We start from the raw sequence: 12,325 nt of genomic DNA, 5'->3' as shown, positions 1-12,325 counted from the left end.
ATACTGATGTGCCCGTTGGTTTATTGTATGATTATAGGGTAAAAGCGAGGAAGTCAGCCGTTGTTCAGTACTAGTGTGCCCTGGGTGCAGCTGCCCTGGGCATGGGGGAGTATCAGGGAGCAGGGATCCCGGTTCTTTAGGAGGGGCAGGGACCCGCAGCTGGGATCTACAGGGTGCAGGGACACCTCCCCCCCCCCCCCCCCCGTATATGAGGGCGCAGGGACCCCTGGCTGGATTTGAGGCACAGGGACCCACGTCTGGGCTTGGAGCTTGGGGACCCCCCGGGCGTCGGGGCGCAGGGACCCCCGGCTGGGATCGGGGCGCAGGGATCCCGGCTGGACTCCACACGGAGCGGGACCCCTGTGCGTCGGGGCGCCCGCAGCTCCGGCCCCGGGCTCGCCGCCCCGGACTCCGGACACCAGAGGTCCCTGCAGCCCCGGCGGGTCGGATCCGCTCCGGCTCCTCCCTGCATCCGCTCCCTCCTCCTGCTTCCTCCCCCCGCATCCTCCTTCTCCTCTGCCCGGAGTGCGCAGGCCCCGCGCCCGGACCGCCCCGCGCCCGCAGCTCCAGCGCCCGGGGACACGGGCCATGGCGGAGCCCGCAGGTGCGGTACTGCCCCTCGGCCCGCCCGGCTGGGACCGGTCCCGGGCCTCCTCCGCCGCCCGAAGGGGGGCGGCTCGTCCGGCCTCTGTCCGTGCGTCCATGCACCCTCTGTCCGTCTGTGCATCCGTGCGCCCATGTCTGTCCATCCCTACCACCCCTGCAGCCTCTGCGTGTCTGTCTGTCCCCTGCACCTTTCTGTCTGTCCATCCGCGTATTACCTGCACCCTCTGTCTGTCCATGAGCCCCTGTCCGTCCGCCCGCGTCCTGCACCTTTCTGTCTGTCTGTCTGTCCGTGCGTCCATGCGCCCCTGTCCGTCCGCATCCTGCAGCCTCTGCGTGTCTGTCCATCCCCTACACCCCCTGTGTCTGTCCGTGCGTCCCCTGCAGCCTCTGTGTGTCTGTCTGTCCCCTGCACCTTTCTGTCTGTCCGTGTGTTCCCTGCGCCCGTCCGTCCATCCATCCCCTACACCCTGTGTGTGTCTGTCTGTTCCCTGCACCTTTCTGTCTGTCCGTGCCTCCCCTGTGCCCCTATGTCTGTCTGTCCATCCCTCCCTCCCCTGCACCGAGTGTCTGTCTGACCCCTGCAGCCTCTGTCTGTCCATCCCGTGCACCCTCTGTCTGTCTGTGCATCCGTGTGCCCATGTCTGTCCAGCCCTACCTCCCCTGCACCCTCTGTGTCTGATTGTCCCCTGCACCTTTCTGTCTGTCTGTCCGTCCATATCCTGCACCCTCAGTCTGTCTGTCTGTCCATCCCTCCCCTGTGCCATCTGTCAGTCTGTCCATATGTCTCATGTGTCCCAATGGGGTTACTCCTGATTTACACGCTGGGGAAAGGAGAATCCTGCACTGTCTCCCTCTCAGCCTGGGACCTGACCCCCCCTCCCCGGACTCTCTTGTGCCGGTGTGGGGTGGGGGTGCATGGAGTCAGGGGGCCCCATGCGGGGAAAGTCAGCTGGGCACGGTGTTCCGGGCAGATTTCCGAGCGGGGAAGGGGGAGGACTGCATGGAGGGGACTGGTGGGAGGCATCTCCCCAGCCCTTATGCAGCCTTGAGGGGAACAGGCTCCTCTGCCCCCTATAGCTTTGGGGGGATGTAGGGACACCCCCTATAGATATGGGAGATGTCTCTGGTTCCCCTATGGTTTGGGGGAGCTGCAGTAGCTCTGGGGTGCTGGGGGCTCCCCTGGCATTGCCCTCCCCCAAGGTCTGACCCTCTGTCTCTCTCTCTCCACAGGGGACACAAGTGACGAGGCAGCCCTGTCCTGCCCCACGGAGCTGGCTGCCCACCGGGACACCTGTCACCCCAACCAGCCCCCTCCCTCCTCCTCCTCCTCAGCCAACGGGCAAGACAGCGCTGGCTCTTCCTCCTCCTCCTCCTCCTCCTCCTCGGAGCCCCGGCCCGACAGCCCCCCGGGCATGGAGACAGAGATGGCTCCTCCGGCCAGCAACCCCTTGGCCCCGGAGCCGCCCCCCTCCTCCGCCGCCACTGCCCCTGGCTCCGCCAGCTGCCCCCCCCCACTCCGGGCACCTCAACATCCCCCTGATCCTGGAGGAGCTGCGGGTGCTCCAGCAGCGCCAGCTGCACCAGATGCAGATGACGGAGGAGATCTGCCGGCAGGTGCTGTTGCTGGGCTCCCTGGGGCAGTCGGCCACCTCGGCCCCCGCCCCAGAGCCAGCCCCAGGGGCCTCCCACCAGCCCAAGGCCCCCTTGCCTGTCTTCTCCATCAAGTCCGAGCCGGTGAGGACCCAGGTGTCGGGCTCCCCAGAGGTGCCCAAGCCCACCTTCTTCCACCTCTACCACCCCTTCCCTGGCAGCGCCAGGGGCCCCAAAGCGGAGCCCATCCTGGCCCCGGCGTTCCCCTCCACGGGGCTCCTGGCCGCCCAGTGTCTGGGGGCGGCACGGGGCCTGGAGCAGGCCACCTCCCCAGGGCTGCTGCGGCAGAAGAACGGGGCCGGGGGGACCGAACCGGGGCTGGAGGAAAAGCCAGGGGGTCGGCACAAGTGCCGCTTCTGCGCCAAGGTCTTCGGGAGCGACAGTGCCCTGCAGATCCACCTGCGCTCCCACACGGGCGAGCGCCCCTACAAGTGCAACGTCTGCGGCAACCGCTTCACCACCCGGGGGAACCTCAAGGTGCACTTCCACCGGCACCGGGAGAAGTACCCACATGTCCAGATGAACCCCCACCCAGTCCCTGAGCACCTCGACTACGTGCTGACCGGCGCCGGGCTGCCCTACGGCATGTCGGTACCGCCCGAGAAGGCCGAGCCGGGCGAGGAAGCGGCTCCCCCAGAGCGCAAGGGGCTGAGCGCCACTGAGAGTCTGACGCTGCTCTCGGGCACCGCGGCCGGGGGTGCGGCTGCCGCTCCGACCCTGCCCATCTTCAACAAGCTAGTGCTGATGAAAGCAGCCGAGGGGCGTGGCAAGGGGGACGAGAACACGCCGCCAGGGAGGGAAGCAGAAGGAGCCCGGGTGCCCCTGGGCAAGCTGCCCAGCTGGGCCCTGCTGGCCAACCACTTCAAGGCAGGCAGCACCGGCTTCCCCTTCCCCTACGTGCTGGAGCCGCTGGGAGCCTCCCCCTCAGAGACCTCCAAGCTGCAGCAGCTGGTGGAGAAGATCGACCGACAGGGGGCCTCACCCGGAGCCGGCCCAGCGGCTCCCTTGGCCTCCTCGCCGCCCTCTTCCTCCTCGGGGCCCAACCAGTGCGTGATCTGCCTGCGGGTGCTGAGCTGCCCCCGGGCACTGCGCCTCCACTACGGGCAGCACGGCGGGGAGCGGCCCTTCAAGTGCAAGGTGTGTGGCCGGGCCTTCTCCACCCGGGGCAACCTGCGGGCGCACTTCGTGGGCCACAAGGCCAGCCCGGCCGCCCGAGCCCAGAACTCCTGCCCCATCTGCCAGAAGAAGTTCACCAATGCCGTCAGCCTCCAGCAACACGTCCGCATGCACCTCGGGGGCCAGATCCCCAATGGGGCCCTGCTGCCCGAGCCCCCTGCTGCCCCGGGGGAGGGCCCCCGCCAGCCCGAGGGCCCCGCCCCGCAGAGGGACGAGGAGGAGCTGTCGGATGAGGAGGAGGAGGAGGAGGAAGGCAGCGATGAGGACTCACTTGACAGCAGCACAGAGAAGGCCCTGGGGGGCTCGGAGGGGGCATCCAGCCCGGAGGAGGAAGCAGCCCCGGCTCATGCCAAGGAAGAGGAGGATGCTGGGAAGCTAGAGGTGGGGGGAGCAGCTGATCCTAGCGCCTCGCCTCCTGGGGGAGGGAGCCCCCTACCCGCCATGGAGGGAGAAGGGGACCCCAGCACCCAGAAGGCAGCGGGAGGAGGAGACAGAGCACAGGAGGAAGAGGAGGAGGGGGCAGCAGGGGCTGGAGCCGAGGAGCCACGGGCCAGCCAGGCCAAAGAGGGGGTGGCGCTGGCCTGTGGAGTCTGCAAGGAGGGATTCCCCGACGGGGCAGCGCTGCGTAAGCACGCCCTGGCAGCCCACCACCAGGTAAGGGAGCCCCTGCTCCTTCCATCCACTCCCCGAGCCTGTCCCCTGCCTCTCTCCCTGCTCGAACCTCCCCCATCTGCCCTTGCCTTTACACAGGGTCTCCCTTGAGATGTAATGGGCTCCCCTGTCTGTCTCTGTCCCTGTGGCAGGTTCCTCTGGGCAGCACAGTGTGGAGCTGCAGCACAGCACGGCGTGGCCGGGGTCTGGTCCCAGAGGCCCCAGCAGCACCAGGAGGCGCAGCAAAGCTGCAGGAGTTCCTGGCGCGGGATGTGCCAACCCAACTGGTGGGGCCCCTGTCCTTCTGGAACCAGTACACAGCCTTCATCGCAGGGGGGGGCCTGGCCGCCAAGACCTGCCGGGGCCCCCCTGTCACCGTCACCCCCTCCTCCTCTACTGCAACCCCTGTACTTTTTGGCCCAGCCACCGCGCCCAGCAAGGCGGCCCCCACTGAAGCCAAGGAGAAGCTGGCAGGAGGACTTCCAGCTGCAGGGGATGCTGTCCCAGAGAGCCAAGGCAAGGCGGAGAAGTAGCCGACAGGTCCTCAGCAGGTAACATTCCTCCTCCCCCAGGGAATAAAAAGAGGAGGAGTTTGACCCCAAAGTCCAGCCTAGCTGTGATGAAGGGCTGCCCCAGAGACACAGGAAATCCCCCCAACCTTCCCAGCCATGGGGCTCATTCCCCAATTTAGCCACTTCTTGGGGGGCGGGGAGCTGGGAGGGTGGTTGATGGAAAACATGGGGGCCAGGGCAGACTAGGGGTCACTTGGGAGAGGGCTGGGATAGGAGGTTGCTTGGTGGGATGGATTTGGGGTCAGAGGTCAATTAGTAGGAGGGGTAGATGTCAGAGGTCATGCCATCAGTTTGGGGGGTTGTGCAACCCCACTCTGCCCAGCAGTGCTGTCCCCTAACCCCATCTCTCTCTCTCTCCTCCAGGGGGCGCCAGCCCTGGCGTGCTGCAAGAGGCACCAGCCCCCGTGGGGAGATCAGGCATCGGGGACTCGGCCCCCACACAACTTTAGTGGCATTTTAGTCTTTTACTTTTACTGTAGCTCAGAGGGGACTGGACGGGAGGCAGGCCCCTGGCGCAGGGCCAGCCACCAGGGCCAGCCACCCTGAACCCATAGTGAAGCGCCCTCTAGTGTAGAACAAAGGCCCAGCCACTCTGGCCAGGGTCAGCGGGACTTTGTCTGCGTCCACCATTAAAGCAGTTTGACAAATCCCCAGAGACTCGGATCTTATTCTCCCCAGGGAGAGGATGGGAGGGGGAGGTGAGTAGGGAGATTCAGACGTTTCTCTGTATCACACACACGGCAGGGCTCATCCCCTCCAGCAGGGACACACACACACACACACACACAGCAGGACCTGTCCCCTCCAGTCGCGGGCAACAGGGACACACAGCAGGGCTTGTCTCTTCCAGCAGGGGGCAGCAGGTGCACACATGGCAGGACTCGTCACCTCCACCAGGGGGCAACAGGGACACACGGCAGGGCTCATCCCTCCAGCAGGGAGCAGCAGCGACATGTACACACTTAGATGGCCTCATTACCTACAGTGTGACTAACGAGCCAGGCCCATGTGGCTGGAGGCTGTAACATGCTCATGTTCTCTGTGGATCAGCACTGGGGGGGAGAGGGGGTCACACACACTCCCCAGTGGATTACAAGTAGTCTCTGGCTCCAGCCCTGCTCCGCGGCTCCAGCCCTGCTCTGCGGCTCCAGGCCCAGCTCTTTCCCCCTCCCCTGCCAGTTTCACAAAATGCTCCTGAGCTGCTTAAGCCTGACCCAGCCAGAGCTGCTTGGGAGGCATCTGGCGAGGGGAACATCCAGCCAGCACTAATCCCCAAAGTCGTACCCCCCTTCCTTCTCCAGCTCAGCTGTTCTTCCCGCCCCTCCTACCTTGCCACCCCTGTTCATTTCCCCTCCCTCCTGCATCTGCCAGCTCTTCCTGTCTCTCTCCCCATCCAGCCCCCGCACCAGGGCAGAGCAGCTACCCCATCAGCCCAGGTGCCATGCTAAAGTCAGGGGGAGGGAAGAGTTCTTTACCCCCAGGAAGGAGCTAGGGCTAGATTCAAAGACAGTGAGTCTGTGGCGGGACTGGAACTCAGGATCCTGAATCCTAGGGTGTGACCTGCCTGGCAATCTAGGGCTCCCCTTTGCTCTACATGGGGCAAACACTCAGGGGTGTGTTTTCTGCTGCCCCAAACTCTCCTGCTGCTCTCCAGATGTGGCTGCATGTTGGGGGAGGAAGGGGGTGATGTGCTTGGGGACACAATGGGGCTGGAGGAATGGCAAATGTTATCCTCCAACCAGCCTAAAGCACGCCAGGGACAGGAGAAGCTGCAGCCGAAAAGGGAGCAGGGTTAGGCCCCCATCCCTGCCCAGAGATGGTCACCCCCAGGATCGGATCAGTGCCAGGCGCTCAGGCCCCTTGGTGCCAGAACAGCCTCCCTGGTGTCTGCGAAAAGCAGCTGCCCCCAGTCACCATCAGCCCCGGCTTTGCGCCCAGGTGCCAATGACCAAGATGGCTGCCCTCCACGGTCCACTGCATTGACAACAGGATTGTGGCTTGGGCAAGGAATGCTCTGGTGCCAGTAACCAACATGGCCGCCCAAACTTCGCAGTGAGATTGCCATGTCCTCGACTCACCACCTTGATGCGAGAGACCAACAGGGGGGCTGCCACCTCGGATGGGGGCCAGACACCAACATGGCTGCACCACTGCCCTGTGAGGGGGGTGAGTCAGACTCTGCCAACCATCAACGAGGCTGGTGTGGAGTCGAAGTACAGCCGACACCAATGACCAACAAGGGCCAAAAACCTTTATGCCAGTAACAAAGATGGCGGTTAGGCGCCTCTGTGCCAGTAAACAAGATGGCCGCCAAGACATCAGTATTCGTCACTAATTAAGATGGACGTCTACTATGCCCCAGTCAAAAATGGCTGCCGTGGAGGCTTTAAAACCAAGATGGCCGTCGTTTGCCAGTAAATAAGATGGCTGTTTTTTAAAAACAAAGATAACCAAGATGGCGGCTTTAAAATTACCCCTAACCAAGATGGCCGCTCTGTACACACATCCATAACCAAGATGGCCGTCGCTTGCCAGTATACATGATGGCGGCGGCGGATTCGCGGTGTGGGCAGAAACAGGAAATGCTCGCTCCTTATCTCCATCCCCCCCGAGGCACTTCCGGTTACTCGTGTTCGCACGGCCCGGGTGAGCAGCATCGGTCCGTCCCAGTGCCCGGGGCTGCCTGAGCGGGGAAGGGCGGCGGGCCGGAGACCGCGCCCCGGGCCGGGCCGGACCATGTCGGACACGTGGAGCTCGATCCAGGCCCACAAGAAGCAGCTGGACTCGCTGCGGGAGCGGCTCCAGCGGCGGCGGAAACAGGACCTGCTGGGTGAGGGGTTGGGGGCAGTGGGGGGTCAAAGGGCAGAGCGGGACCATGGAGTTCAGGGGTCGGAGGGGCACGGGGTCAGGGACCAATCATAGGGCATTGGTAATGCAAGGAGGTCAGGGGCAAACAAAGGGTCAAAGGGAAGAGGGTCAGGGGGCAAAGGGCACGAGGGGGCAGTGGTGACACCAGCAGGATTCCCTGGGGGAGTAGGGGTCAGGGGGTGTCACAGGGTCAAAGGGCAAGTGGCATGAGTGGGGGACTGGGGCCTAGAGGATACCAAAGGGTTGGGGTAACTAGGGGAGGTGAAAGGGCACAATGGACATAGGGGTCGGTGGGGATTGGGTTTTGGCTGGGGTAGTGGGGAGGGGTGCAGGCTACATTCCTTGGTTGTGAGATCCAGGGGCACTGTGGGGGTCAAAGGTCAGCAAGGCCATGGCTGGATCAGATGGGCAGACGCAGGGGTACTGGGGGCACTGGGGCGGGGGGGGGGATTAGGAACCATGAGGCAGGGCCAGAGGGTGGCTGCAGCAGTGACAGAAGCAGGACCCCTGTGTTGGGGTCAGAAGTTAAAGGGCATTGTGGGCACAGGGCTCAGGTGCTCCCCAAAGGGCACTAGGGCATCAAGGTGCTGGGGATACAGGGGGTCAGGAATCAGGAGGCATTGGGGGCCAGGGTGGCAGGAGAAGCTATGGGGTCGGGCACAAGGGGATCGACAGCAATGCAGCAGAGACCCCCAGCTGGACCCACTGGCACAGGGGTGAGGGGCAGTGGGGAAGGGGACAGGACTGATTGGCTGGAGCTGGGGGGAGCAGTTGGGATGGGGAGGAGTTGGTGTAGTGGGCGGGTGCTGGGGAGGTTGGCAGGGGGGTGTCCACCTCTCAATCCTCAGATGTCACCAGCCTCATCTCTCTCCCCAGACCTCAGGAACCCAGAGCTGGCGTCACCTTTCCGCAGCGACAGCCCAGTGCCCGCAGTCCCCACACCCAGCAGCGCAGCTAGAGAGCTGGCCACTGACCCTGAGCTGGAGAAGAAGCTGCTGCATCACCTCTCGGACCTCGGGCTGGCACTGCCCACCGATGCCCTCTCCATCTGCCTGGCCATCTCCACGGTGAGAGGCCCGGTCCCTCCCCCTTGCTGCCAGTGCCCTGGGGCCCAGCCCCATTCCCCTCCACCACCTGTCCATGTGAAAACACACCCGCCTTCTCCCAGCAACGCCTGCTCTGTCTACTATTTGCTGTTCCTTCGTTCCCTGGGTTGGCTGATCCTCTGACACGTCCCCCATCCTCTCTCCAGTTTGACCATCTCTCCCCCCAGGAGACCCTGTCTCTCCCCCTGCCAGGCACTGGTGTGACCCCATTTCTCTCTCACTTGCCCCACCCTGTGATCCTCTGTCCCACAGCCAGAGGCCCCCGTCACCCAGCGCAGTGTGGAGAGCCTGCTGCAGAAGTTCGCGGCTCAGGAGCTGATCGAGGTGCGCCGGGGGCTGCTGCAGGATGACGAGGAGCAGCCCACCCTGGTCACCTATGCTGACCACTCCAAACTCTCTGCGATGATGGGCGCCGTGGCTGAGAGGAAGGGCCCCGCTGAGCCAGGCAGCACTGGGGGCCAGAAGCGCTGGGCAGAGCAGGATGCTGGGGGTGCTGTTCCTTCCCAGCCGGTGCCACCCCCTCTGCCTTGACCACCTCGGAGCTGGCCAAGGAGCCGGCCAAGAAGTCTCGGAAGCAGGCGTCGGACCTGGACCTGGAGATCGAGAGCTTGCTGAGCCAGCAGTCCACCAAGGAGCAGCAGAGCAAGAAGGTACTAGCTGGACACCTGGATCCTAGCCTCAACACAGGCCCCAGCCGTGGTTCTGGGAGGGGAGGGGAGTCTAGTGGGTTAGGATCGGGGCTGGAAAGCCAGGACTCCTGGGTTCCTGTCCCTGGCTCTGGGAGGGGAGTGGAGTCTAGTGGCTAGGATCAGGGGCTGGGAGCCAGGACTCCTGGGTTCTGTCCCTGGCTCTGGGAGGGGAGTGGAGTCTAGTGGGTTAGGATCAGGGGCTGGGAGCCAGGACTCCTGGGTTCTGTCCCTGGCTCTGGGAGGGGAGTGGAGTCTAGTGGGTTAGGATCAGGGGCTGGGAGCCAGGACTCCTGGGTTCTGTCCCTGGCTCTGGGAGGGGAGTGGAGTCTAGTGGGCTAGGATCAGGGGCTGGGAGCCAGGACTCCTGGGTTCTGTCCCTGGCTCTGGGAGGGGAGTGGAGTCTAGTAGGTTGGAGCAGACATGATCTCAACCCTGGCCTTGGGTGGGATCCTGAGACCTTTTTCTTTGGACCAATACAGTCTGTCTTCTTTCACACCTCATTAACATTTAGTAACATTCATTGGTACAGGCTATTGTGAGCATATATGAACCCTTACCCACTTTCCACCCCTTGAGGAAGATCTCCTAGACCCCAGTTATTCCCACAGGAGGAGCGGGTGGGGGTAAGGCTGGGAGTCAGGACTCCTGGATTGTGGGAGGGGAATGGGCAGAAGGGAACCCCAGATTCCTGGGTCCTTCTCACAAGCTCTCCCCACACCCCAGGTGAGTCAGGAGATCCTGGAGCTACTGAACACAAACACGGCCAAGGAGCAGTCAATCGTGGAGAAGTTTCGCTCGCGGGGCCGTGCCCAGGTACAGGAATTCTGCGACTATGGCACCAAGGAGGAGTGTATGAAAGCCACAGACGCTGAGCGGCCCTGCCGCAAACTGCACTTCAGGTGAGAGCCTGCCCTGGGACTGGGAATCAGGACACCTAGGTTCCCTCACCAGCTCTGGGAGGGGAGTGGAGTATGGTGGGTTAGAGCAGGGGCGGGGCTAGGAGCCAGGACTCCTGGGTTCTCTTCCCAGCTCTGGGAGGGGAGTGGTCTAGTGGGGGGGAACAGCAAGTCAGACACTTGGGTTCCAATGTCTGTCGTTTACCACTGTCCCTACCCCAGACGCATCATTAACAAGCACACAGATGAGTCTTTGGGCGACTGCTCCTTCCTCAACACCTGCTTCCACATGGACACCTGCAAATATGTCCACTACGAGATTGATGCCTGTGCCGACCTGGACGCCCCCCGGACCACAACACTGGCCAGGAGCTGGCACTGCCCCAGGCAGTGGGTGGGGACCCCAGCATCGACCGCCTCTTCCCCCCCCAGGTACTGGTGGGGGTGGGAGTGTCTGGGCAAATCGATTCGGGGAGGGGGGGTTAGGCAGGAAGTGGTATGGAACACAGGGCTGGCAGCAGTGTTACAGGGGTGGGGCTGTCAGGTCTCTGGGGAAGGGTTTGGGGTGGGGGCGATGGGCAGCGTTATGGGGGTGGAGCTGTCAGGTCTCTAGGGAAGGGTTTGGGGTGGGGGCGATGGGGTTCTGGGCACCAATACGGGGGTGGGGCTGTCAGGTCTCTGGAGAGGGGCATAGTGGCTGGTGAGCTGTGGGATGAGGGAGTTCTGGGGGTCCCAGTGGGGGGCGGCTTCCTGCTGCCCCATCAGTGGCTAAAGGCCATTCTCTTTGGGGACAGGGGTGGGTAGTTTTGGTTTCTCTCTGATTTCCCCCCCCACCCCCACAGTGGATCTGCTGCGACATCCGCTACCTGGACGTCAGCATCCTGGGCAAGTTCGCGGTGGTCATGGCCGACCCGCCCTGGGACATCCACATGGAGCTGCCCTATGGCACCCTGACCGACGACGAGATGCGACGCCTCAACATCCCTGTGCTGCAGGACGAAGGGTTCCTCTTCCTCTGGGTCACCGGCCGGTATGGGGGGGGGGGGGGAACTGAGCCTGTGGGTCACTGCCTGGTATGGGGGGGGGGGCGCGGCACACTGCAGAGGCTCTGGGTCACCAGACAACAGGTGAGGAGGCGGGTGAGCATGCAAGGCGGCCTGGGGTGGGCCGGGCTGCAGGTCACTGTGTGGCTATGGGGCAGGTGAGTCTATGTGGGGGGCTAGGCTAGGTTGACAAGGTGTCTAGGCCAGTTCAACATCTCACCCTCGCCTGCTCTCCCCGCAGGGCCATGGAGCTGGGACGCGAGTGCCTCAACCTCTGGGGGTGAGTGTCTGGTCGGTCCCCCTTCCCCCCCACTGCCCCCTCTGGCCCAGCCGCTAACCCCCTCCCCATTTCCCCCAGGTACGAGCGCGTGGATGAGATCATCTGGGTGAAAACCAACCAGCTCCAGCGAATCATCCGCACGGGGCGGACGGGACACTGGCTGAACCATGGCAAGGAGCACTGTCTGGTACGGGGGAGCACTGCCTGGGACCAGGTAATATAGGGGGTCCCCAGCTCCTGGCTCAGCCTCTCTCTCTCTTTCCTGTACAGGTGGGGGTCAAGGGGAACCCCCAGGGCTTCAACCGGGGCCTGGACTGCGATGTCATCGTAGCTGAGGTAAGTTCAGCCCCTCCCCACGCTCCGGCCCCCCTGCTGGGAGCGGCCAGGGCTCCTTCTCTGCTCCCCACAGCTCCCCCATGGCCACCCCCTCTTGCAGGTCCGCTCCACCAGCCACAAGCCGGACGAGATCTACGGCATGATCGAGCGCCTCTCTCCTGGCACCCGCAAGATAGAGCTCTTCGGCCGCCCGCATAACGTGCAGCCCAACTGGTGAGCGCCCCCCCCCCCCCGCTCCTCCCAGGACACCGGGACCCCCCGCCCGCTAACCCTGCCCTCCTCTCTGCCAGGATCACACTGGGCAACCAGCTGGACGGCATCCACCTGCTCGACCCGGACGTGGTGGCCCAGTTCAAGCAGCGCTACCCAGACGGGATCATCTCCAAGCCCAAGAACATGTAGGGGGCGGGGTTATTTCCTAATAAAACGAGAAAACGAGTGCTGGGCCTCGC

At 63.8% G+C, this 12,325-nt stretch overlaps 2 protein-coding genes across 2 annotated transcripts; both read left to right on the top strand.

Annotated features, from left to right (window-relative positions):
• The first annotated feature begins 451 nt into the window (after positions 1–451).
• On the top strand, positions 452–5,304 carry SALL2 (spalt like transcription factor 2). Its single transcript, XM_008177134.4, is given in 5 exon segments — positions 452–604; positions 1,837–2,069; positions 2,071–4,086; positions 4,236–4,634; positions 5,019–5,304. Coding segments are annotated over 4 exon segments (2,646 nt in total). The 5' UTR covers positions 452–588; the 3' UTR covers positions 4,617–4,634; positions 5,019–5,304.
• A 1,950-nt stretch (positions 5,305–7,254) lies between these two features.
• On the top strand, positions 7,255–12,311 carry METTL3 (methyltransferase 3, N6-adenosine-methyltransferase complex catalytic subunit). Its single transcript, XM_005313454.4, is given in 13 exon segments — positions 7,255–7,485; positions 8,400–8,590; positions 8,882–9,116; positions 9,119–9,279; positions 10,042–10,217; positions 10,437–10,561; positions 10,564–10,646; positions 11,057–11,244; positions 11,499–11,537; positions 11,616–11,724; positions 11,808–11,873; positions 11,974–12,086; positions 12,164–12,311. Coding segments are annotated over 13 exon segments (1,692 nt in total). The 5' UTR covers positions 7,255–7,391; the 3' UTR covers positions 12,276–12,311.
• Positions 12,312–12,325: the final 14 nt, after the last annotated feature.

Source organism: Chrysemys picta, chromosome 13 (genome assembly GCF_011386835.1).
Source record: "Chrysemys picta bellii isolate R12L10 chromosome 13, ASM1138683v2, whole genome shotgun sequence".
Lineage (NCBI taxonomy): Eukaryota > Metazoa > Chordata > Testudines > Emydidae > Chrysemys > Chrysemys picta.
Note: the sequence above shows the minus strand (reverse complement) of the source record. Positions and strands in the feature narration are given on the sequence as shown.